Source organism: Chlorocebus sabaeus, chromosome X (genome assembly GCF_047675955.1).
Source record: "Chlorocebus sabaeus isolate Y175 chromosome X, mChlSab1.0.hap1, whole genome shotgun sequence".
Lineage (NCBI taxonomy): Eukaryota > Metazoa > Chordata > Mammalia > Primates > Cercopithecidae > Chlorocebus > Chlorocebus sabaeus.
This window is the reverse complement of record NC_132933.1, coordinates 145075902-145103813: the sequence shown is the minus strand read 5'-3', so window position 1 is coordinate 145103813 and position 27912 is coordinate 145075902. Positions and strand designations below refer to the sequence as shown.

The window sequence follows — 27912 nt, the reverse complement described above, 5'->3', positions numbered from 1 at the left end:
GGCATGCAATGCATCATAATCACATTATGGAAAATTAGGTATCCATCCCCTCAGGCATTTATCCTTTGTGTTACAAACAATCCAATTATATTATTTTAGTTATTTTAAAATGCACAATTAAATTATTATTGACTATAGTCACTGTGTTGTTCTGTCAAATACTAGGTCTTATTCATTTTTTCTATTTTTTTGGTACTCATTAACCATCCCCATCTTCCCCTACCTCCCCCCCCAACTACCCTTCTCAGCCTCTGGCAACCCTCCTTCTACTCTCTATCTCCATGAGTTCAATTGTTTTAATTTTCGGACCCCACAAATAAATAAGAAGATGTGATAGTTATCTTTCTGTGCCTGGCTTATTTCACTTAACATAATGACCTCCAGTTCCATCCATGTTGTTGCAAATGAAAAGATCTGATTCTTTTTTATGGCCAAATAGTACTCCATTTTGAATAAAGCCTACATTTTCTTTGTCTACACATCTATTGGTGGACAATTAGTCTACATATATTCAATAGCTCTCTGTAAAGATGCTTCTATGCATTTATATACAGACACTGCCTGTCTATTTGTATTTAAAATGGTCTCATATGACAGTCTTGATTATATCCTTGACTTATTCTTAGTTTGACATTATAGAGAGTAATGAAAGTGGGGATGGAGTTACGGAGATTGGGATTCAAATTCTAACTCTGCTACTACTTTGTGAGATTAAATGTAGATAATTTTTTATCCACTCTGATTATCTTTCTTCTCACATATTTTCTGTAGAAAGCAGAGATGATCACACCCACCTCACAAGGATGATGAGAGGATTGTGACTGTAAGTACTTACCACCTCAAGAAATTTACACTAGTGTCAGTGGCCATGTTTTGATCTTTATTATTATAAGCAAATTGTTTTTCAATCCCTCAGTATGCATTTTGTGTATTTATATGATTTTTTTTACATGTCTTGGAAGTATTTTCGGTGGATTAAAGGATTTAAAAGGTTAAATAAATCTCCTAAAATACAATAGTTAATATGATAAATAATACTTGATATTCTAATATCACTTTTGCATAGATGAAAAATTCTATTGTTTTAATGTGAATTTACTTGAACACTTTAGGGTTAAATATTTATTCTTCAATGATATGGAAGAAGAATATACCCATGAAAAGTGGATAAGTCCATGGAGCTCCTTTCAACACAGATTCTTGGAGAGAATTAATCCCTATGGCAGTGACTTTTCTTCTCTGCATCTGCCACTACTAGTTCTAAAAAAATCATTAAAATTACTTTTATATTGTATGGCTGAGATAAAGATCCTTCATTAAGAAAGACTTAATGAGAAAAATAAATTCAAATTCATTCACTATATTTAAGAAGAATTTTCCTTAAACATGTTTTTGGCAAATTTGGTAAACTGGGCAGATGCAAAAGCAATACTTTGCCTTAGGAGACTTTGGCATTAGATAAACTAAATTGTGAAAAATCAGTTATTCAATAAGTAGAGTTTATGCCACACACTATAATATATAGTGATCTTTATGATTTTCTTACATTTTCCTTGTTTATTTTTTGCTTTCTTGTGTCAGGAGCAGAGAAATAGGTTATATCTTCAGCTGTCACATTTATTTTAATTTGCCATTTATGGTTTCCTTTCAAAGATTCAGGTTTTCTCCTAACTCATTAATTCCCACATTTATTTACACTTAGTTCATTGTGCTTTTCAGTTTTGTCCAGTTTTCTTTTCCTATTTGTAACCAAGTAAGTTGAAAGAATGGTGAATGTATTTTTGTTTATTTGTTTAATGTAGGAAACTTTTATGAGTATGAACTTGCCTCTGCATACATATTAACCATATTCTGAGCACTTCAATATTTAGTAATTTCTGGTCACAATGCCACCAAGTGCCACTGTCCTGTTTGCCCAACATGCTCCAGTTTCAGCATGCTTCTAAATGGACATAGTTGGTATTTCCTTTTCCTCTTTAACCCTACTTATTTATTTAAAAATATTTATTTGTTGCTGCACTGAACAAGATACAGTAGATAAGATTGGGGAAATAGTAAAAATCTAAATACATACATGAATAAAAAGATGCTTTACAATTAAGACAGTGTGATATTAGCAAAAGAACAGACAAATCGATGAAGGAAACAGTACAGAGAGCTTAGAAATTGACCCCCATAGACACAGCCAAATGTTCTTTGACAAAGTAGCAAAGGCAATGCAATGGAGAAAAGATAGTCTTTCAACATTATGCATTTGTCAAGACTCATAGAATGTACAACACCGAGAGTGAACCCTAATCTAAAGTGTGGGCTTTGGATAATAATGTTTCAATGTTCGGGTGGCTGTGCATGTGCCAGGGCAGAAGGTATAGGGAAGTCTATTTTCTGTGCAACTTTGCTGTGAACTTAAAACTACTCTAAACAATTTAAAAAGATACTTCAGATAAGAGTTTTTGAAGAAAATGGCTGAGGGTACTATAGTATGATAGGAAAGAAGGAGAGGGAGCAAATTTTAATAGGTTCTGGGCTTCCTCTCTGAGGGTACTTAACATCCTCCTATTTGGGTAAGCGGGGCTAATTTCCCAATTGTCAGAGTTTGCTGCTGCTCTTGTGGGGACAGTAAAATCATTGCTACCAAATGTTATCAAATTTTGCCTGTGTGTCTATTTCCACGTGTTTAGGTGAAAGAGTATTTTCAAAATTATTATTATTAAAGTTTAGTATAAATTATTTATTGCCTAACATGATCCTTTTGATGAAGCAACATGTATATACTTGCTAAAACAGAAAGAGCACTTTAATTACTTTGCATCTATTAACCAACATTATTGGTCATATTGCTCAAATTCTCCACATTTTTATTTGTTTCTGCTGACTTGTTCTGTCAGTTTCTGCTGACTTGTTCTGTCAATGACAGAAAAAGTATGTCAAACAATTTAGTATCTTTGGACTTCAAAAAACATGTTGTGAGTGCATTTCAGATACATGTGGATGCTTTATCATTCACTTCATAAATATTCATGACGGGAATAGCTCCATTGACATTTTATCTTAATTGACGAGTGCTTTCAAGTTTTGTCCTTGACATATTTTAATATCAAATGTTTGAGCAAATCAAACTTTGTTCCATTTTAGAGGTTTTTGTTTTGTTTTGTCTTATTCTTAACTTCCTTTAGTCATATGAATTAGGCAAAGACTTGAAACACTCATTTTTATATGATTTCTATAAAGATGAAACTAAGTCAAACTACTTAAAACCAATTTCGGATTGTTAAAAAAAAAAAATAGAAAGACTTCTTAGTAACCTTTCCTAAGGTGATTAAAACAATTAAAATATCAACCAAAACACTAAATGCAGTTGTTATCATTCAATGTATATTACTTTTGACAGGAAGTTGATGAGATAATCCAGTTCAAATTTTAAAAAGAGAGAAAACTAGACAAAGAGAAAACATACTGGCATGCACATTCCTTGGTTGAAATACTGATATTTACTTTATATTCAAAGTGCTTTCAATGTCTGATCAAATCATGGTTTCCATTTTACTATCTGATGCGCTTCAAGCTTAGAGATCATTGTATCACAGCATGTCTTATTTGGTTGTATCCATTTATGTATTTCACTTGTCACATAGGTACGTGTTAATATTCATATTTTTAGAATCCACACAGCAACCTAGTAATGAATGTGGTCAAGTAAAAAGAATAATTCTTTCAGGGTGGAATCATCATTTGTACAATGCAGCTGTATTGGAACTTCTTTGAAACCCACAGCACACAGCTGAGATAGTCCAATTTTTAAAAAGAAACTTACTATACCAATTTGCAAGCTCAAGATTTTAGAATAATTTGAAAAGCTTTGAGTTCTACTCATTGCTTATTGTCATTGCTGGCTTAAATTTATTTCCTATCTAGATAGAAATAAAAGGTAAAAAGCTTAATTATTTTGTATCGTATTTCATTATTTTCTTTCGTTAGTGGTAATGAAATGAAACACATGTCTGAAGTTCGCAGAAAGACTCCTTGGTAATGACTTTCTTTAGGCATCATTGAGTTTTCTCATTTAATCAATAATTTTATTATTTTATGCAGTGCTTTGCAAAGCACTCCCTTCTGTGGGTTTACATATACATGGGTACACAACCTGCCTGCTGTTTTAAAACATTAGTTCCTGTCAAAACTATTTATGTAATTTTTAAATATTATAAATCCCCATGCTTATTTCCTATTGGCATGCTGTCTTTATTATATTATGGAATATTATTATTTAGACCTGAAGTTTTGACAAATGACACCAACAAATCTATTGATTCATTCCATTACATTATAGGAAAAGTCCCTGTTGGCAGCAATGCCACTGAGCTTCAAAACAGCGGCCTTGTCAGGTAATACAAGCCGTGGTATTTTCTTCGCCTCTTTTGACACATGGTGTAGGATAGTATGCAAATTGGTACAATTCTACAGGGCTGGAGGACAAAAGCAAAAATCATGATTAAGCAGGGACATTTCCCAATGTGTATTGCTAACACCCACCTAAAGGTAATACAAGACATTAATGGATTATGTGAAATCTCCACTTGCAAAATTTTCAAAAAATTTAAGGAAAAATGTGCGTTCGGTTTCTCTGACTTTCGTCAGAAACTTTTTACCTAAGTAAAGTTGCTCTTTTACTTCTTGAAATGTTTCCTGTATTTATGCTGAGTGAGTTTGACTAGTTTGCCAGCAGCTCCATCTACCTCCTGAAGCAACATTTGAAGATGTTTCTTGCTTTTATAAGAATATATGCTTATATACAGAGGTATGCTTTCTCTCTGTGATAATCCCTCATCTCTCATACCACTTGTAAATGCATACATATATATATACATATATTTTTTCAAACAAACAAAAGCATTAGAGTTTTGCAGGCTCATAGAAACCTCTGCTATTATGAATCATCTTATATTTGAAAGAATTTTAAACCTATTTTTCAATTCAGTTCTTCTCCTATGGTTCTTATGCCAAGGTGACTTCAAGAGTAATATCTATACGGCTAATCAAGTTCTGAAATAGAGATTGATTGGTGTTTTGGTCTCCACATGTCCACATGGCATTTTTCTTGACAAATCTACAGAGGCACCGATAGGATTACAGGTCATGGATAAAGGAAACTAGGTCTGTTGTGGTTGGTGTATCTGCTTGGGAGAAGAGCCTGAATCCAATATTTTTGTGGGAAAGGAAACAGACATTTGCCATGCCGCCATCATTCCCTGTGTAGGCAATCCTCTTAGCAACTTCAAGTAAGTTTTGTACTCATTTGGCTGATAAATACATTTGAGTTCAAGAGGTTAAGTGACTTGTAAGTGGCTGAGATTAGGATTTGGTTTGTCTGGGCTCTTGTGACTGCTCCCTCTCTTATTTTCTATGGGAGAATAAATGTGATTAATTGGGTAACCCATATGACCGGCCTGTTTGTAGCAACTGGCAGACAAACCATTGAAACATATCTCTTCATATAGGAAAACTAGAGAGGATGGAGATAAAGACATAAAAATAGCATAGTCATTTTAGAAATCTAGATGTAAAAGAGGAATAGACACACGAGGCGAGATGATGTTTGATTACGATACAGAACAGATTCCTAAAACACTTAAATGTAATTAAAGATATAAAAAGGATAGAACAGAACATAAAAAAGTTATGAATATACAGCACTATAATTAGTTGCTTCTTTTTGAGACACAGCACTAGTTTCAGACTTGTCCATTAAAAAGTAAAAAAGAGAGAAAGCTGCTTATGAAGACAAAGACGATCTAAATGCAGAGCTTGGCAGGTGGTTGCCATTGAGGAAGGATAAACACAGTTAGGATAGCCTTCGAGAAGATCCTACAAGTGATAAAATATTGTCTAGAGTGCTAGGGAACTTTCACAATTTTATTGGCAATTTAATATAATTCAATCGCAGTCTACATCATCAAGACTTAGTATATTCAGTTCTATTTTGCAGACAGTAATGAATCTGAAATTTATGTTTGGCAGTACACTCCAGAAAGCAACATTTCCCTTGATGCATCTGCTCTGATAATTTGCTCATTTAGCTATACAAATGACACTGCAACTGACAATGGAAAGCCAGATTCCAACACAGCAGAGACCCTGCAAGCTTCTAAGACTTTCTCCCACTTTCAAATGTCACAAAGACAGATTCTTAAGAGTGTTTCTGAAAAAAATAGCATCTTGGAATTGGTCCATCTTCAATTAAATAATGGCAGTGATCATCCCTATGAAGTTTTGAGAGTCACATCTCTTCTTCAAGAAGGCATTTTGTGAAAGGAAACCAGGATCATTGTATATGGTAAAAAAAAAAAAAAAAAAAAAAAAAAACAAAAAAAAAAAAAACTTAAAGATAGACACCTTTTGAGAAAAAAAGAAACACACAATTTTAAATCTTACAGACACTACTGATTTGAACTTAATGTTGACTGTATTAAATTACAAAATTTAAAATGTGGCTTCTGTTTTTTAATTAATTAATTTATGCATTTATTTTGAGAGGGAGTCTCACTGTTACCCAGGCTGGAGTGCAATGGCATGCTCTCGGCTCTCTGCAATCTCAGCCTCCTGGGTTCAAGCGATTCTCCTGCCTCAGCCTCCCAAGTAGCTGGGACTAAAGGCGCATGCTGCCACACCTGGCTAATTTTTTGCATGTTAGTAGACATGGGGTTTCACCGTGTTGTCCAGGCTGGTCTCAAACTCCGGAGCTCAGGCAGTCTGTCTGCCTTGACCTCCCAAAGTGCTGGGATTACAGACATGAACCATCACTCCTGGCCAAAATGTTGCTTATTTTAGCCCCTTTAAATTAAAGTTATAAATATTGTTTTTATTTGTAAATCTAGAAAATCACATAAAATAAGAATGATTCTTTTCAAGGGATCATTTGAACAATATACGTTAAATTCAAATTGAATAGTGTAAATAACAAAGCAGTGATACTATCTATATTATATGTGTGAGAGGGGTTTAATACCTACATAATGAGTTGAGAGGTGCAGCAAACCACCATGGCACATGATTACCTGTGTAACAAACCTGCATATCATGTACATATACCCCAGAGCTTAAAATAAAAATAAAAATTTAAAAAAAGAGAGAAAGATCATTTACGTAAGTCAAGTGTGAAAGCAGAGTCCCCCCCCGCCCCCAGCACTACTGACATTTGTCTCTGGATAATTCTTTGTGGTGAGGGCTAACCTGTGCACTGAAGGATGTTGAGAAGGATCCCTGGTCTCTACTACCCAATGGAAGTCAGTGGTAGTCCTCCTCCAGGCGTGACAACAAAAAATGACTCCAGACATTGTCAAATATCCCCCAGGGAGTGACACTGTCCCAGTTGAGAACCACTATGTTAGAATTTTTTCTTGTGATTCTGCCATTAAGAAGATTTTTTTCCCCTTTTCTCATATTTTTTATCCTCTAAAATCTTCCTACCCTCACCTCTCAGAAAATGTAAGCTCCATGAGAACCTTGTTCATCTTGTTTAACACATGCAGACCCTAGAAACTTTAATACTTCTTGAATAAGTGAATACAAATAAAATCAAAATAAATCTGCTCATGCTCTATTTGACTGGATAAAGGATGTGATTAGATTAATAATATATGTAAATCTTTGTGAGTTCTTCAGCTGTGTGTTAAATGGCATTTTATTTACCTTGGATAAGCGAACTTTACAAATAATATCAATTGTTCACACTTGCCCTATCTCCCCTCTGCTTATTGGGTTGCAAATTCAACTAATAGCCATTGCAGGCAAGGTTGTGGAGAAATAAGTAAGAAACGTATTATATACTGTGACTGTTTTGTGGATTATAAACTGGGAAAAACTACAGAATGTCAAGATCCCTTGTCAACTGAAAAGGAAAAACACAGTTCACATAAACTGGTTGTTTGGCTTTGATTACTTTTCAATGGGATGTTCCAATAATGGAAAGGATGTGTTCATACTTGTGGGTAAAAACTAATGGTGGACAAGCTCATAGACTTCAAAAGAATGCAAATTAATTGAGGTAGTTTCAGTGCAGGCTACACTGGAAAACTGAAGAAAGAAGCAAAACGAGGTATCTGCTTTTATTATTTATTATTAAGGGAGGTGCTAGAGTATGTGAGGATGTGAGTTCTAAGCTTGATCTGAAGCTAGACATGGGCCAAACTCAGCACAGAAGCAAAAATCTCAGCAACACCTGAAATCTAATGTTATTCAAAAAAGTGTGGATCCAGGGACTGGCAGAGATAAAAACACCAGGCAACCAGTGACAAAGGTCAGAGAAAGGAGTCAGGTACAGAGAAACTCTATCACTGGTGAACAGACATAGGGGTAGCAGGAATTCAGCCTGCTTGGATGCCAGAGCTTAAACCAGCATCCAGATGTGGGAGCTAAGAGTCCAGCAGACTTAGAGAACTAGAAGGGGCTAGTGGTAATGTGTTTCTAGTCTTTTTGGTCCCTGGTTTGAGGGACTTATTTCCTCAGAAGACTCCCCTCAACTGGGCTTCTAGTAGAGCCATCACATGAGAAATGTTTTGGGCTAAAGTTGCTAGCAGGCATGCTCCAGCACCTGCAGGATGGACCATACCCTGTCTATCTCATTGTGGGGTTAGAGGAGGCATGTGCCATCTGCTGCTATTGGGTGACTAACAGGAAACTTGGTCCTGTTGCACAGAAAGCAAGGTAGGGAGAGAAGGAGGTAAGCAGAGAGGGAGAGAAGAAAGGAGGGTGGGTGGGATAAGATGATGGGTAGTTATATAAAGATATTACATCATTCATGGATTTTATACAATATGCTTAAGTTAAAAGTATACTTTACAAAGTTGCAAATGCAGAGTGTGTGTAGAGTCCTTTCCTGTAATTGTTTTGTGGATGTCATCATGTTTTGAGATCTTCCCACAATTTTTCAGACAGACTTCCCTAGAACAAAGCATGCCCCCTCTGCCTGTTGCAATCAATACTCTAGTTCCTGGAACAGACAAAATGTGAGAAGCTATAGCTCTTACAGAATGCTGTTTAATAAGAATTATTTCTAGTCTAAATGTGTGAACTTTTGGGGAAGCTTTCTATACATGTAAGCTATTGCCAGTCTTCTTTGATGACAAACTGATATGGTTTAGCTGCGTCCCCACACAAAACTTATCTTGTAGTTCCCACAATCCCCACGTGTCATGGGAAGGACCTGGTGGGAGGTAATTGAATCATGGGGGCGGGACTTTCCCATACTTTTCTCATAATAGTGAATAAGTCTCATGAGATCTGATGGTTTTATAAAGCGCAGTTCCCCTGCACATGCTCTCTTGACTGCCACCATGTAAGACGTGCCTTTGCTCCTCTTTTGCCTTCCACCATGATTGTGAGGCTTCCCCAGTCATGTGGAACTCTGAGTCCATTAAATCTCTTTTTCTTCATAAATTATCCAGTCTAGGGTATGTTTTGATTAGCAGGGTGAGAATGGACTAGTATACAAACATACTCAGGTGTCCTTTGTGGAGAACAATTCTTCCCAAAATCTCCCCTCAAGACAGAACCTTTGTGCCACTCCATTTCATGCTAAACAGTCCAATTGAGAGCTCTGCCTTGCTGTATCTATTTAAGATTCTTACCATTTCTTTTATTCCCCTTTTAAAGTCACTTTCTTCTCCCAGTGCTTTCCTGAAGCTGCTTTCTCTGAGGCTTCTTATGAATTTATGCTGGTTACATCATTCTCACATCTTTGGTATCTCCAAGGAATTGACCATTCTGTTCCCTCCCCTTTGACATCAAATGAGCCCGCTCGATTTTCCTGCTACTTCCCTTGTTATTTACCTGACACCATTGGTCTCTTTGTTTTCCATGAGCTCTGACTGTATTTCTGTGATTCCAGTGCTGCATGCTCCTCCTGATCAATCCCCTCATCTGGCAGTTGCTTGTCTCATTTCCTTCCCTGCTTGTCTCTTCAGGATTTTGCCTGAGAAAGCTTCCTTGTTACATCTCTTGAACTTGAATCCTTGGGCTGGGGTGAGTTCTGCAAGAACCTGAGACAGACACTCTGTCTCCTTAGACCTCATCATTCCACCCATTATCACATCATTAGTCTCTATCTTTGCATTCACTACCACATCTTTAGGTCTATTTATTTCCTCCTGAACCACACTCCCTTCTTCCCCGACCACCACCACCACTCCATTGGACCACCACTCTTCCATTCCCATAGCTCTATCACCTCCAGGACAACACACACCAAATCGCCATCCTCAATGCTAATCTTTCTCCAAAGCTCCCAATTGGATTATTTTCAATGAAATGTCTACAATTCCCACATTTAATATACACAAAAGCAAATCCGCCTTCTCTAGGCCACACTGTCTCAAAGACTTGCTGTTGCTAATCATTTTCTTCCTCTTATCTTCTGCAAATAGGGTCAAAGCAGCCCGCTCCACAGTGCTGAGGTTGGAGCTGGGGATAGAATGGAGACATTTAATTCTGGTTTGCATTCATGTGATGCCTATACTTAAAGTTATAGTGTCTCCCATAAGACCGCGATATTGGGGAGCTCTTGCACCCAGACATCTGTCCCCTTCACCGGGCAAGAGCTCCACCCAAATCCAAACCCATATTTGTGGTGTTAGTCAATCCCTTCTGAGCCAAAGCAGCTTGAAAGTCCCAATATTTACCTAATTCCTCTTGCTTTAGGCTTTTCTCCAAAACTACTGGTCTGGCAATTCTTCAGAGTCTTTGCAAACTCTTGAATCTTTTAAATATACTTAAAAATGATATTTTATTTAGATTTTTAAAAATTACTTTCAGTCAGAAAGGGAATTGTTTTGAATGACCCAGCTAGCATTCCTGGAAATTCAATGATTTCTCTTTTCTCCACCATTACTTCAATTCAGACCCTTCTAATCCCATCAGAGAATGATAAAATCATCTCTAAATATGATTTCTTAAGTCATTTCTTGTTCCCACTCAGTGAATTCATATTCGTCTTCCTGAAATACAGTTATGACACCTTCCTCCAATACAGTTCTAACACCTTCCTCCTTCCACACTCAGAAATGGTCAATGTTGTTCCACTGCCAAAGGAGTCATTACAAATTCCTTAGGCACAGGAATGCAAGTTTGTTTCCAGGACATGCCCTCATCTAATCTCCCTCTTTTCACCACTGTGCATTTAAAAGATGCTTCAAATAAATGAATTCCACATTAGCAAACCTTCTGTTTCTAAATATGTTTGTGCATACACCCCCTTTCTTCAGCACAGAGTGATCTTCTCAGCTTCTTTACAAGGCATCTTATTGCACATAGTGCTTACCCGGCCTCCCATGCAGAGAAGCTCTCCTATTCCCTTGTGTCAAGACTCTTTTACCTTCAACGATACTTGTATTGCTACTTTGTATTTCAGGACTGTGTTTAACATAGCTCAACATTTTAAGTACTGGTATATCACTATTAGGGTACCCTCATCTCACCCAATTACACCTGGCATAGTGCATATTACATTAGGTAATCCATCCTTACCCTGAAGATTTATCTTTTTTAAATGTACACATGGCTTTTTAGCAATGAGAAAAATTTCAATACAGTTGGTATCACTCTTACCCAAGTCAACTGGAAAAAGAAGTAACCAAGTCAGCTGTTGAATCATAAGAGGGGTAAGAAAGAATAAAAGAAAAGTCTGAACAGAAGTAGACTTTTAGAATAAAACTTGGAATAGGTATCACATGATAAGGTAAAGTAAATCCAGGTTTTAGAACTATCTTTCTATGCCTGGGAGAAGGGAAAGAGCCCAGACCCAAATAAGAGAGACTGAGAATGTATGTGTTCAGTGCAAAATTGGCACTGCTAGGCCTAGAACACAGTTTAGGATTGCAGACTGAGTAGGTTAAATAAAGTTTCTGCTTTTTCATCCATTTTAAGCATCCACAGAACTCTTCTAGGACAATAGGAGGAATCAGCAGATCATAGTTAACAACTGCAAGTCATAAAATCAGAAAGACAAAGAACATATGGCTCAGGGGAAAACAGAAAAACAAACAAACAAAAACCTGTTCCACAGAAGAGCATAATTCCCCATTGATATGGTTTGGCTGTGCCCCCACCCAAATCTCATCTTGAATTGTAGCTCCCATAATCCCCACATGTTGTGGGAGGTACCTGGTGGGAGGTAAATGAATCATGGGGGTGGGTTTTTCCCATGCTGTTCTCGTGATAGTTAATAAGTCTCACGAGAACCGATGGCTTTATAAAGGGTAGTTCCCCTGAAGATGCTCTCTTGCCTGCCACCATGAAAAACGTGCCTTTGCTCCTCATTTGCCTTCCACCATGATGGTGAGGCCTCCCCAGCCATGTGGGACTGTAAGTCTATTAAATCTCTTTTTCTTTATAAATTTCCCAGTCTCAGGTATTTCTTCATAGCGGTGTGAAAATGGACTAATACACCCATAAAAGACACTAACTTCTAACCACTGACTTAAAGCTATAGGGAAAGAAAATTTGTAAATGGATCTAGTGAGCAAGAGAAGGCAATGATCATTGATTATAGAATTTTCTTAATTTCTAATTTTGTATCATTAACATGCTCTGAAGGAAGAAAGCTTATTTGTTGTATTTTAAGGAAAAGAGTATAATTATCTAAGATTTTCTAAATTTGTGTGTGGCCTTTATCACTCTGTTTTCCCATCAGATCTTAAAAATTTGCACCCAAAATGTCCTCTACATGGCTATTAATTACAGTTGGAATGCCCTCCTGTGTTGGCCTTTCATTCATGTATAGCAAGTGAGTGAACGAATGAATGAATGACTAGTGGAATATTATACAAATTTCTTGTTTGCCTTTCTGCCTCTTCAGATACTACCTTCACTTAGAATAATGTTTAAATTAGAAGTGAAACTGGGATTATTATCTTCCCAGATATAGCATTGCTTTTCAATTTTGTTCATAATTTTCTCCATGAGTTGTTCATTTTAGAAAAACCCTAAACAAATATCAAATTTTTAGGCTGATTATTTGTAATGTTGACTAATATTTAAATCCATATTGATAAAGTTTACTTCTGTGTGTACATCTGGCATATGAACTTTGCCTTCATTCTGAGTTGTATGTTTTAGTATTATGCAGAGAGTATAGCAAATTTATTGTAAGATTAGCCCATTCTGTGAAAAACATCTGTCTACATAGAAGTTTAACATTCTTATCAAATGTTTGTCTTCAGATTTTACAAAAGCCTTGGAAACTTTGACAACTTTTCTGTTCCTTGTCATATAAAACTTATCTCTTATCCTCTTCATCTTAGAAATACAGTTCAAATTGGAAATGATAGTTCAAATATCACATTGTGCTTATAATTTTAGATTATATACATGATCTGTGAAGCAATGCTGCACACTTCCCAAAAGTCTGATATCCTTTGGAGAAGCAAAGAAATTCCATAAAGTAAAATTTCCCAAGTCAAATCAATTTTACACAAACACACCAACTCTCTTTCTCAACACAAATAGTTTGAAGACTTGGAGTGCTACTTCAGCATATTTCTCTTCCTTAGTTACTTACGCTCAGATGTAAGAACTCATGTAAAGAGTTGTGTCAACTCTCTACCTGCAAACTGTAGGATGTGTTATGTGTTTGAGAATAAATTGGGCTTAAAAGGTCTTCTACCCTTGCAACTTTCCTTCTCCTCCATTTAGACTTTAGAGTCCATCTTGGGGGAAATGGCACCAGCAAAGCAAGTTTCAACCCCGGTTACCAAGCTGGATGCATGAAAAAACCACAGCCTTCCTTTCATCTTTCATGAAAAGAAAAGAAAACTTAAAGGAGGTAAGTCTTCTGTGCATGAATTTTGAAGCCTCCGTTTGAACGCAAAATGAGATTCCAAGAGAAAGAAAGAACCAAGTCCAGATCCAGGGCCATCTCGTGCATTGCCATATACCTAGAGATCACCACTGAGAAAACGCCCACTTTCTCTCTTGCATAGATGTGAATGAAGGAAGCAGAAAGATGTAGAGGGAGTCTTTTCCCAATGCTCATACCTCCTTAAACATGGAGAAGAGTTCTGTTTCTCTTGACAGGAAATAAAAAGAGGAATAATAAGACATAATTCGGCCACCACTATCAAAGAAACATATGAATAAGGACTCCAACTAATGGATATAGCTTAAGACATGAGTTTCTGAATATAGATGAAATCGATCCTTAAAATGATAAAAACCAACCCAACTTAAGATTAATATGTTTTATAAATTAAACACAGTATATTTCTGTTTGTGTATTTCTGCCAACCTGATCCTCAAAATTGGAAAATATTAACACTATCCGCAGTTAATGAAGGTGTGGAGGAAAATGTTCTCAGAAAATGCTGACAGATTATATCTTGGTACAGCCTTATTTGAAGGGCAATTGCCTAGAATGTCTCAGAATTTTAATTGCATATGCCTTTGAGCCAGCAATGCTACCTGTAGAGGAATATCCCATGGAAATATTTGTAGTGTGCAAAGACAGATGCACAAAGATCAAAGAGAATCTAAGTGACCACATGTAGGAAATGATCATATGAGTTTTAGTGTACTCAGAGATGGGCAATCTATTAAAACTAATGGTTCCTGTGGTGTACTACCTAGTAGTAGGAAAAAACACAAGAGAAAGTTGCAGATTAATGCATACCTTACAAAAAGTATGAACCAAATCTATTTTTGTACTAGAAAGAAAAAAGATACACTTTTGCATCTGTGTACCTACACACAAAGGAATACACACCAAACAAGAACAGTTAATACCCCTAATATGTGAATATGATGGACTGATTTGAAGGTGCTTTTTTGTTTTTTTTAAGCACATATACACTTTGTTTTTCAATATGCATCACCATTTGGCATTAAGACACACAGAGAATTTTTAAAATGTGCTGCCAGATGTGAAGTTTCTAAAAACACTCAATCCACGTAGTAGAAAGTAGTTGGGTATTTGCCTGCCACCCATTAAAAATCCAAATCTCAATGGGTGGCTTGACAGCTATATATAGACATATATATACGTGACTCCTGTCTTGCTTAGAAGTAAACCCACCTAAAAGCAATCTGCCCCATGTTGTCAGGCTCAAAAGCTTATTCATTCTAAAATAACCCTGAAAAGAAAATACTTTAGCTCAAATCACAGTTTGGAAATGCTTTGCATGTAGAAAGCAATTGTAAAAATAAGTGACTTTTTCTCCATAAAATTTCAGGAATATAATATTTCTATGAATGTTGCTGCAGATTATCGGGTGTCATGAATGGTATAATAATAAGGCTGCTTATCTGACAAATCTGCCAAATGCAAACAGAGCTTTTAATAAGAGTATTCATCAAGAGTGGGGAGATATGTCAATTCTAAAAATGTCACCATAATCAAAAAACATTAGCAAGTACAAAAACTAAGTACAATATTAAAATGTAATACCTATGTAGAGTAATTCCAGTCTTTGTATTAACTCCACTTTGTATCATTATATATTCACTTGTTTTCAACATTTTGTTATACACCATAAATAAAAGTTTGTTTCTTTCACTTCTCCATGCCTGTTTTCCCATAAATCACCTTCTACTGATAGTCGTAGATTATTCAGGAAGAACAAGATAATGGAATCTTGTTTTCAAGTGTTTTTCTTTATTCTAAACATTCCATCTGTCTAACTATACTTATGGCATGTAAAACACCTGTTTTTATTTCCAAGGGACCAATCTAGTTCTAAAGTCACAGCTGGTGATAGTCTGAGAGGGTGTTCAGATACTATTTCTCAAGCAGGGCAGATGGTTATCAAAAGAAGCTTTGTACTTTTATTTTTTATCGCCATCAAGAAATTTGGACAAACTCACAGAACTAGAACTGGGAATACTTCAACATGAACAGTACAGGACTGCATGTGAGGAATAATAATAGGCATGTGACAGTGGAAGAGATCAAACACTAAGATTCCTAATCTCATAAGAAAAATGGCAATAGTGTCAATACTTAGGACTAAATGGTGGATGAGCAATGATTTTCAAGAGCCATACTGAACTAAACAGTTAGATGTAACTAGCTTTGGCCAGGTCTCCTTCAAACAAGCAATGGCAGAGAACACTCCCTCTAGTCTGAAAATGAAGGTAGGCATGAAACAGGTAAGTTCAGATTGATTTGTACTAAGATGACATGTCCAGACCAATAGATGTTTTGGGATCAAAGGTAGGGCTACCAAAAAAAAAAAAAAAAAAAAAAAAAGATACTGACAAACTGTTGGAGACAGTGATATGGACAATTCCTTATGTAAAGGGCAAAGTTAACTCTAAAAGTAAGACTTCACCTGTTGCGTAATGGTAAAATCACCTTGGAAGGTGCAAAAAATTCCGATGACCCACACCATAAATTTGTTAGTAAACCAGATCTTTCAACCTTGGGCAATCTAAAATGCTTCTTCTTTGTCTCTAGGTTGTGTGAGTTTACTGAAACACTCCATACATGTAAAATTAGTAAAACTGATAAAAATGTACAAGAGAGCTCTAAAAATGAAATGAGAGAGAATAAGAATATAGATAATGAAGAGATACCATGAAATTACAGGTATTAGCACTTTTGACCTCATTAGCCTGGGTGAACCAATCTAATTAAAACAATTGTAACATTACATGTGCTTGTTTTGTCTGCTTTGTATAGTGCTTAAAGTATGAAGAAAATCAGATCAGACTGTGATTTTAATGAAATGATTAAAATAATTTGATTAGGTGTGTAATCAATGTTTAAATGTCTATGGGAATCTAATTTTTTTTTTATTATTATACTTTAAGTTCTAGGGTACATGTGGATAATGTGCAGGTTTGTTACATATGTATACCTGTGCCATGTTGGCGTGCTGCACCCATCAACTCGTCAGCACCCATCAACTCATCATTTACATCAGGTATAACTCCCAATGCAATCCCTCCCCCCTCCCCCATCCCCGTGATAGGCCCCGGTGTGTGATGTTCCCCTTCCCGAGTCCAAGTGATCTCATTGTTCAGTTCCCACCTATGAGTGAGAACATGTGGTGTTTGGTTTTCTGTTCTTGCGATAGTTGGCTGAGAATGATGGTTTCCAGCTGCATCCATGTCCCTACAAAGGACACAACTCATCCTTTTTTATGGCTGCACAGTATTCCATGGTGTATATGTGCCACATTTTCTTAATCCAGTCTGTCACTGATGGACATTTGGGTTGATTCCAAGTCTTTGCTATTGTGAATAGTGCCGCAATAAACATACATGTGCATGTGTCTTGATAGCAGCATGATTTATAATCCTTTGGGTATATACCCAGTAATGGGATGGCTGGGTCATATGGTACTTCTAGTTCTAGATCCTTGAGGAATCGCCATACTGTTTTCCATAATGATTGAACTAGTTTACAATCCCACCAACAGTGTAAAAGTGTTCCTATTTCTCCACATCCTCTCCAGCACCTGTTGTTTCCTGACTTTTGAATGATCGCCATTCTAACTGGTGTGAGATGGTATCTCATTGTGGTTTTGATTTGCATTTCTCTGATGGCCAGTGATGATGAGCATTTTTTCATGTGTCTGTTGGCTGTATGAATGTCTTCTTTTGAGAACTGTCTGTTCATATCCTTTGCCCACTTTTCGATGGGGTTGTTTGTTTTTTTCTTGTAAATTTGTTTGAGTTCTTTGTAGGTTCTGGATATTAGCCCTTTGTCAGATGAGTAGATTGCAAAAATTTTCTCAGGGAATCTAATTTGTTAAATTGATTAGCTTTTGCTTTATTGGTTACATAAATAAATATGGATATTTAGGAGAATGCTACATAAATAAAAATAAACCAGATCAAAAAGTAAAAATGGTGGTGACCTTAATGTGCATAAACTTTTGGAATATTAAGTAATTTCTTAACTTAGTAAGTTAAGAAGTTGCCTCAGTATTAACTTAATAAGTTAAGAAGTTGCAGATGCCTCAGTATTTCACATTGTTTATAGCTCGTACAAATTAAACTCTGGAAATACTGGTAAAGGAAGGATGAAACTAAAGATGCAATGTCCTCTGGAATATGGTAAATACATTATATAAATCTGAAGGATATAATCACTAGTTGAAAATATTGTGGGTTTAACATATTTAAATCGAGTGATAGGAAGAAGAAGATCACTCCATGGAATTATTTATTAGCTATTAGAATTCATTCTTAAAGAGAGATTTTGACATTGAAAGGAAAACTTGCAATATAATTCAGCAATTAAAGGAATAAGTTGAAAGAACTAAAAATCAAATGATAAAATGTAAAATTGGCAAATATATTACATATACTTTATCATACATCTAGATGGGGTATGGGGCCACTTGAGAAAAAACCATTTTGAGGCTTTAAGAGATGGTGAGGATGAGATCAGTGTTTGGTTACAGATATGTCAAGTTTGAAGATGTTTCTGAGACACCCAACTTGAGGTATTTTGTAAGCAGCTGGATAAACCAGTCTGGTGCCATGGTAAGTCTGGACCAGAGCTAGAAGTTGGGAGTCATCGACTGATGGATTGCATTTGATGCTTACTCAGCATTACTCAGCTTAGAAGCATTACTAAGCATTACTCAGCTTAGAAGAGTGAGCGGGAAAAGCAGAGGATTCACAAGATCATCTGAAGATCTCTGACCCTGAATGGTTGTGCGGAAGCAAAGGTGACATCAGACATCTAAAAGAGTGCCCAAGGACTTAGGAGGAAAATGACAGGAGGGTGTCAGTGTTTGGAGATAGCATGCCATTAATACTGTCATGACATGAAGTAAGGTCAAGAATGAAAAATGTCCCCTGCATTTGTCAACTCATACCTCTTTGGTATCTCAGCAAGAGCAATCTTGATGGCATGTTGGGGGCATACCCTACACCAGGATGGAAGAAGTGTTCCTAGGAAATGAGTAAACGGAGGTGGCAGCGGTACGATTCCCGAGAAGTTTGACTCTGAAGGTGAGTAGAGAAACATGGTGGTGCCTTAAGAAGAAAGTGGGGCCCTGGGAGGTTTTTTTCACATGGTGGATATTGAAGCCTGTTAGTGGTGGAGAGTATGAAGGAGAAAGAGAGAGGTTGATGATGCCACCTATAGATGGTGGAAAGAGCTCCCCAAAAAGGTAAGAGGTGTTGGGCTACAAAGTCAACATACATTTCAGGTTTTGAGAGAGGGAGAGACATTTTCTCCATTTTGTAAAGCGGAAAAAAGGGAAGTTGGATATATTGATCATGAGAAGGTGATGGACTCCCCATTAGATGTGTTTCATTTTCTCCATGGTGTGGAAGATGAGGTAATATGCTGACTCTGCAAAGAATGGAGGTACCATGATAGATAACGAGAAGAGAGGAAGAACAAAACTGTTATCCCAGTGGGGAAAGTGAAAGATGAATGTACTAGCAAGCACTGGCTACTGACTCTTTTTAAGTGTTAAAATTAATTCAATGGAATTTGCAAACTAAGATTTTTGCAAAATGTGGGTATAATAAAAATATAACCTATAAATTATTTTATAAAGCCTTAACCCTCAAATTATTAACAAACCCCTAAAGTGATTCTATCATCTGAAGTAGAAAGACAAATACTATCATTACTAATCTTTTGAAAAGGTTACTACTCAATGCTCTATTAGTTATTAATAGTTTTCCTGGAATGGTAATGGAATTTGTATATTCATTTTCTATTAATGGCAATGGTAAAGCAGTGTACTCTAATGAGTTTAGAAATTGCTCACCAACACTACCATTCTATGTACAGAATATTTCATAGAATTTCATATCAGAAATAAAACTTTTGATTGGGATATTTCCTGGTTTCTCTCCCAAACTCCCACCCCTAATTTCTTCCATTTTCATCAACCTACCTAACCACTACCTAACCCAGGCAGCCATGGCACCAGCAGGCATTGTTGCCATCCTAGGCTTCTTCACTCTATAACCTTCCAGCCTCCCGCCTGTCTGGCTCCCACTACCATCATCCTTGTTCTCCGCTTGCAGCTGCAGGCTATTTAAGTGTGGTAGGATACGTATTTTATATATATATATATATATATATGTGTGTGTGTGTGTGTGTATAAATATGGTACTGTTTTCACTAATTGTCAAAATACATAATCTCAGCTAGTTTCTTGCATTTTCTCTGGTAGACCCCCACTTTTTCATAGCTGTTCCAAACTGAGATGGTTTGTCTTTTATTCTGAAAGACAACAGACCTGCTCATGTTTCTCTTCTCTGTTCCCAAATCCCTTTGTCATAGCCAGCTTCTCTCTCTTCCTAAGATCATGCTTCTCTCGAAGAGTTCTGTCTCAGTCCTCCATCAGTGTTTTTGATCTGCCCTATGTCAACTTTCACCAGAAACTCGCTCAACAAATGGACTGCCTGTGTATTCTCTTCCTGTCTTCCATTCTCTGGCCCTTCTTTATTTGTTGACAAATATGCCTCATTCTTCTTTTTTCCCCATTGTCCTGCTGTCCTCAACCCAAACTAATTTCTATTCACACACCCAACTTTCAATTTTACAGAAGTCTCTCCATCTTTTTAATATCACACATCTTGGGAAAAGTTGGTTTGTAAAATACAGCAATGTTGTCTGTATAATCTGTTACTTATTACACACTTAAAAATAAATTTGTATTCCCATCACCATAGAAACCACCATCTTAGCTTTGCTTCTCAAAACTTAATGTGCATACAAATCACATGGGATTGTAGTTAGAAACGTGGTTTTTGTTTAATAGCTGGGAGATGGAGCCTGAGAGTCTTCATGTCTGATAAGCTCCCAAGGGATGCTCCAGGATTGGTTCACGGACCAGAATTTGAAATGTAAAGAGCCAGTGGATCATCACCCAAAGTCTTGTTAATTTTTTTTTTTAACAGGCTGTCATTTGAAGATTAAACCTAAAATCATGTCTACCTATTTTTATTTTCTCCCTCTTTAACTCATGGTTATTTGTGTTCCAAGTGCGTCTCTCCACACAATCCGTTCTCTTCAGTCATCTCCGTGGTGTCACATCCAATAGATTTTTCATCATCATCTCACTGGTTGCCTCTGCTGAATTCACAGACTACTCATACAATGAAACGGTACAACTGTGGCTTCTATGGAGGAAGAGATTCCCCTTATAGCATCACTGGGTAACAATTATGTTGTGGTTTCGAAAAAACCAAGTCATAAAAAGGTTTAAATATTTACCTCTTTCCATGTTGTTTGAGCCACAGGTCAACAAACTGAACACATGATTTAAAACCAAATTGTAAGGATATCCAGCCCCTATGCCCACAGCAGGTCAGGAATGATACATGACTTAATCATGCCCAATCAGAATTCTCTCTTAGACTTTCTTTCAGGCCTATTTAAAAAAAAAAAAAAAAAAAGGCATATACTCTGTGGCTGTTAATATGATAGAATGTGAGTTTTGCTCTGAGAACAGCCATCTCACCCACCATCTGTAGATCTGTTGTGAAAACAGATGACATTTGAATGCCTTCATTTCAGCTGCTGTGCTCAGGTGGCCAGGAGATAGCCCTAGATTGTACAGCTATATATACTTGTAATTCCTTTCTCTTTCTTTGATCTCTCTGTGGCTTGTGGTAATTTGTGCTGGGCTTCCTTCATATGCAACAAAAAGTTTTGACAATAATCCCTCATAAATAATCTCTTATCTATAGATTTTTATGAAAAAAAATAGCTGAGAAAATGACATGTCTACAATAGATAGAAAAATTTGGATATAAACAATCTTAGTAACTGTTTTTAAGTTTTATAAATTACCAATTTAACAATTGGGAAAATAATAAGTTAGCTATGTTTTTATGGGGTTTTATGGTCTGCCAGATGAACTTTAACATCTATTTGTCACATTTTGAAAACCAAGGTTCTGAGTGCAATTGACATTTGTAAAATTTGTGGTTTATATATGGGTACTCAACACCAATATACAATGTAATTTTCCCATTCAGCAACATAATATGTCTGGTATCACATAAGCAGATTTAATGTGCAGAGTTTTTGTATGTATCTTGCACATTATGTGTGTGTTGCCATTTTTTTGCTATTGTGATTGTATTTTTCTACTGTTAAAATTTCTGCTGATATAAAGTATTATTATTAATTTCAATATATTCTTACAGACATTTGAATGAATCCTTTAACTTCTCATATTACTTTTTCAATTGATTATACTGATATATTTAGGCATTCAGTTATTTATTTATTCAATTATTGAGGACCAGTGGTGTGTTAGGTCATGTGCATGATGCTTGAGACAATTTACAATTTACAAATATAATTGTTAGGTTTTGAAGGGAAGCTGAGGGTTAAAAAAAAGACACACACACAGAAAGAGGGTGGCTCAACAGCAAATGCAGGCTTTGTATCCAGTATAAAACCTAAAGAAGTGGGAGACCAGCTTAATGCCAGAGCCCACCGCTGCTTACAGGCTGGGGGTGCTTATAGGTATGGGCGGGAGGGGTTTGGGCAGTATGGCTTGCTGCCCGGCGGGACATTGATAAGATGTTCCCACAATGAGGTGGTTCTGGTCCTTGTTCTGGCGGGATGTCATCGTGGTGTTCCTTGTATCTTTGCCCAGCAAGATTCATGATAGGGACGTTTCTTTAGTTGGGGCTTTGTCTGCCCTGTGATCAGGGCAGGATGTTTCTCATGGCCCGAACCCCCGTGAAATGTTTCACTTTGATCAAGGTCAGCACAATAGCGGGGAGCTTACATAAAGGTGCAGTTTGGACTCACATTCTTGCAAGGTTTGCAAAATTGCGGGGAGCTTACAAAATGGTGCAGTTTCGACCAACAGTAATGATTCCAGTATTTTGTTCATTTTATTAGTTTTTCTTTTTCTTTGTTGCTGCATTTTCTAAGTCTTGCAGAACGGTGTGTGGAATAGCAGAGATGTCAGGCACACGAGCCTTATCCCTGATTTAATGGAAATGCTCCCATGCTTCATGACCCAGAATGAGGCTTGCCATTTGATTGTGAGTTTTTAAAAGGTATTTTATTGAAACTTCTTTTTATTCTTGAGTATAGCTATTTTATTAATCTATCATGCATATTGAAAGAAGAGCATTTTCAAAAGGATGGTCTGCTTTGACTGAATAAAACCAGAAAAGGGCAGTGTTGTGTCTACAAAAGAACTGTATGGGGATGATGCCAATCTCTCTGATATAACACCTGGAGCATTACAAACAGTCCTCACAACATCAAAAAAGACTTTTAAAATTTATTATTATTTTTATTATTATCTATGATTTTACATTATTTGTGCCAAAAGCATATTAAACTAATCCAAAAGGAAAGGTTTCTAAAGATCAGTCCCAATAGCACTAGCACCATCAGACAAAACAAAACTACTGTGAGCTAATATCTGCAACAATGTCTTCAAAACAGCAGCTGGGCCATCATGGCACAATCCTGTAATCCCAGTACTTTGGGAGGCCAAGGTGGGAGGATCCCTTGAATCCCTCCAGGAGTTCAAGGCCAACCTAGAAAACACAGCAACACCCCACCTCTACCAAAAAAAAAAAAAAAAATTCTTTCTTTCTTTTTTTTTTTTTATTAGTTGGGTGTAGTGGCATGCACCTATAATCCCAGCTACTCAGAAGGCTGAGGCAGGATAATCATTTGAGCTCAGGAGTTCAAGGTTACAGTGAGCTATGCATTCACTGCATAGTGTCACTGCACTCCAGCCTCAGTGATAGAGCAAGATTCTATTTCTAAAACTTAAAACAAAAAACAAGAAAAAAGGCAGCTGATTATGATTGAGCAGGCATCATCCATATCAAAGTCATTGAAGATGTGCATTACAATAGTAAAAATACAATAACTTCCCAGCAAATGGCAATAAACCTCTTGAGGAAATAAAGTCATTTTTTGAATTAACGCAAGGATACCACTGGGAGTGAGGATGGCACTGATCCTGCTATGCTTTTTGTGAGGCCATCTTCCCCATTAGTCTATAGCACCATAGACTATTTTATTCTACTTAATTTTGTAATTTAATAAAATCCCCATTTTTAACCTTGCTTATTGACTCATTTACTTGTTAGTGCTTTCTCGCCCAGTACAACAAATATTCCCTTAAGTCAGGAACCTGCCTTATTTGTTCACATCTACATATCAAGTATGTAGCACAAATCCTGGCACATAGTAAATTCTCAATAAATATGTATGGAATAGACCAGAAAGCAATGATTAAATACCTTCTTTCTGACCCTTCTAATACATAGAAATACTTTGCAAATCACTGATATTTTGAAATGTACATTAAAACTACATTGGTACCCTCTCAATCTTCCCAGTTATAGTCAATAATTTAATTACACCATTTAAGATGACATGGAGGCTAACCAGTAAATTGTAGCCACTAAGCAAATGTGATAGATCAATATGGAACATGAATTGAAGAAAGATCTTTATGCAAAGTATTTTACAATGTTGATTGCATATTCTAACTCCATATACATTCTTTTTTTAACAGTAAGTTAATTATATTTCACTGACAGAGATAGTGAAGGTATTGTAAAACACAAAAATATAATATAGTGTATACTGTTGTTATATAAAATAACAACAAATGAAAATGAAATCAATTGCACTTTTTCATGCTAGTAGCCTGGTGTACTAAATTGTTCAAGGACAACCTAGCCAACTGATTTTATGTTTATTGTTGCAAGGTGACAATGACCTATGTTAGATATAAAGTATTTGCACACTTACAGGTATATTTACTTTATCTTATTGTCCACAATGTGGCTAAAAAATAAGAATACTTTTTGGTTTATATAACTAATTGATTAACGAATTTCATCATGGAATGACTATCACCATTTAAGTAGCTTTATATAGATGAAATACATAAACTAAGGAATTTTTATCCATAGCACTCATAGAAAACAATCGTGCTTTTGAGTAGAAATAATTTCTATGAGATATTCTGTAGCCATAAATTTAAATAAAACATATCTAAGACTTAGGAGAAAGAAAAGGAAATTATTTAAAATAACGTACTAATTATTTTTGGATGTCATATTTTTTGAAAAATCTTTTAAACACAAGTTGAGAATTTCAGTGTCTGTGTTGTTCTAAGTTTGCATTAGAATGTTTTCAAACTGCAGACTGTTATCCATTAGTGATTGTGAAATTATTTAAGTGTAGCATTACAATTTTTACAAATAAAAATGGAATTAAAACCTCAAAAAACATTACACATAATAAAAGTGTTTCATAAAAATTATTTTTATTTATGAGTATGTATTTACATATTTATATTTGCATATGTATACCTATATGCATATGGAAATATATGTGTAAAATATGTGCATGTATTTATTGGATTACCTTATAAAACAGGTCAGGCCAGGCGCGGTGGCTCACGCCTGTAATCCCAGCACTTTGGGAGGCCAAGGTGGGCAGATCACTTGAGGTTAGGAGTTTGAGACCAGCCCGGCCAACATGGTGAAACCCTGCCTCCACTAAAAATAAAACAGGTCATATTCAAGAAAGATTGAAAGTCATTGAAGGAAATGTTGTACCAAACATTAGAATACATAGGTGGCTATAACGTGCAACCAAAATGTATTTAGTTCTTAGTGTGTGAGGAGGATTTTACAAAGACTGTCAGCTAAAAACAACTTCATGGTGAAATGTAAGGAAAGATAATGTGATAAGCCATTTGATCTCCTTCAGCTCCTCCTCTCAGTTTCTGAGCGTTAAGGATGTATTTGAAGGCGAACACTCCTACTCTTTTACCCCACACATAAGTTCTAGTTAAGCACCAGGTTCCTAGTTGGGAGACAGATGACAACCTCTCCTGTTTTAAAGACACATGTCAAAGCTGCGTATCTGTAAATGACAACCTAATCAAAGCCCCTTTATGTTTCCTTTTAATGCTTACTTTAGGAGGAAAGACCTAGGTACCCTAAAAACAAGCACAACTGTACTGTCCTACACAGGGATTTTTTAACATAAGAAAGTAATAAAGAAATAATTGTTAAGTCCTCATCTGCTTTTTCACCAGTTGTTGGGCAGTTATTTATGTACAGTTCATCTTTGAACAATATGGGGGTTGGGGTGCTGACTTCCCCATCCACCACTCCTGTGGTCAAAACTTCACATATAACTTTTGACTCTCCCAAAATGTAACTACTAAGAGCCTATTATTGACTGGAAGCTTTACTAATAACATAAACAGTCAATTAAGACATGCCTTGTATGTTATATGAATGATACACTGTATTCTCACAATCAAGTAAGCTAGAGAAAAGAAAATATTAAGAAAATCACAAGGAAGATAAAATATATGCACTGTTTACTTAGTGAAAGTGGATCATCATAAGGGTTTTGGCCTCATCTTCACATTGACTGGGCTGAGGAGGTGGAGGAAGAGGAGGGGTTGGTCTTGTCTCAGGGGTGGCAGAGGCAGAAGATGTAGAGGAAGTGGAAGGGGAGGCAGGCACACTTGGTGTAATTTTTACTGAAAAAATCCACAAGGACCCTCATAGTTCAAACTCGTTTTGTTCAAGGGTCAAGTGTATATCGACTCTAAGTGGGGTCCTTTAGCAGCAAGTAATAGACCCTGGCTGTGTGAAGTCACACAGAGCAGGTACTGGGAGGATATGATATCAACAGTTCCTATTATTGGCAGCTGGTAGGAGAACGGGCTTCTAAAACTCAGCTATTTGGCATCAAGTTGGCCATCCTAGGTCACTGTGGTTGCCACTGTTTCTAAGGTGACATTGACTTTCCTCAATCATTCTCTGTTCCATAGTGGCTTCCTTTTCAGGCACGGGTCAGGTGATCAGAATCCATTTTCCAGTGGCATGACCCAAACCTTAGGTCCTCAGGGACATGTGCCCTTGCCTCTGCCATATAAGGTTGTAGTGGTTTCCCACTAACGATTTCACTAGTGCTGGTTGTAGGCTGGATAACCACAGGGGTTACCCCAATTTCACGCACATTCTTCCCTATCCCCATCACATGGCAGCGAATCCATCTTCCCTTGACAAGTACAATAAGATCATCCATTACCAGGATTCTGTTCAGCCAGTAGAAGGAGCCACCAGAAATGGCAAAGTAGAACAGATCTTTTCCCTCACTGGGAGTGACTGGCACGAGTAACCCCCTTGGATTTGAAATTGTCAAGAAATAGTTCTGACTGAGGTTGATCAGTAGAGCTAAATTGCCTAGTTCCATGACCTTGCCAGGAACCAAGTTTTGGGGGTGATGTGTCCGCAGTGTCGATAAGCCCAGTGATCACTCCTTCGACCATTTTACCTTCTTCCTGGAGTAACTTCAGGATTTGAACGCGTGTCATCCTGAGCCTTTCCTCCATGGGGTCCTCTTGTGAGTGGTGGGTGTCCAGGTGAGTGGTGGGTGAGGGGGTCATAGTGAAGTCCCTGTCTTGGCTAGCAACAGACACCGGCACATCTCACTGTCGGACAAAAGGAGAAGCAGCCACCATAAACCTTCCTCAAGCTTCCTGGCCCTTTCACATTGCTTGTGTGGCCTGAATTATCTCACATGTTTGTTTTCTTGGTTGCTCAGGTGAACTCCATGAAGGGAGGGATCCACAAAAGTGTCTGGTAGACTCTTTGCATGGCCCAAGTTCAATCTTGCAAGGGATAGTTTATGAATCAGGGACCCACCTGCAGGGTCATGAGCTTGGTCATAGCTGGAAGGTCATGTTGCAAAGCCATTGAACCCATCAAGGGAGGGCTGATATTCTTGGACTGGCTGGAGCTGTGGGGCTTTCCAAAAGAGTAGAGTACCCATATGCACTTTACTAGGTCTGCCCACAAAAGTGGATCTGACTATATAAATGTTAAAGAGCATTTATAAACTCAGTGAAATCGAGCATTACATAAATGCTGTTTCATCTCGGCACAGTTAAAATGCAGCTGCTGTGACATGTT

General features: G+C 36.9%; 1 protein-coding gene across 6 annotated transcripts in view; it reads right to left on the bottom strand.

The window, feature by feature from the left end:
* The window catches only part of PNPLA4 (patatin like domain 4, phospholipase and triacylglycerol lipase), a 95712-nt gene that overhangs the window by 37725 nt on the left and 30075 nt on the right, over positions 1-27912 (bottom strand). The window contains exon 7 of one of the 6 annotated variants that reach the window (XM_037986314.2): positions 9818-10037. The exons of 4 other annotated variants lie outside the window; for them this stretch is intronic. In XM_037986314.2, the coding sequence (XP_037842242.1) occupies positions 9915-10037 (123 nt within the window). In that variant the 3' untranslated portion in view covers positions 9818-9914. Of the gene's footprint in view, positions 1-9817; positions 10038-23006; positions 27432-27912 lie in introns of those variants that run through there. One more of the 6 variants, XM_037986318.2, reaches the window with a different exon arrangement.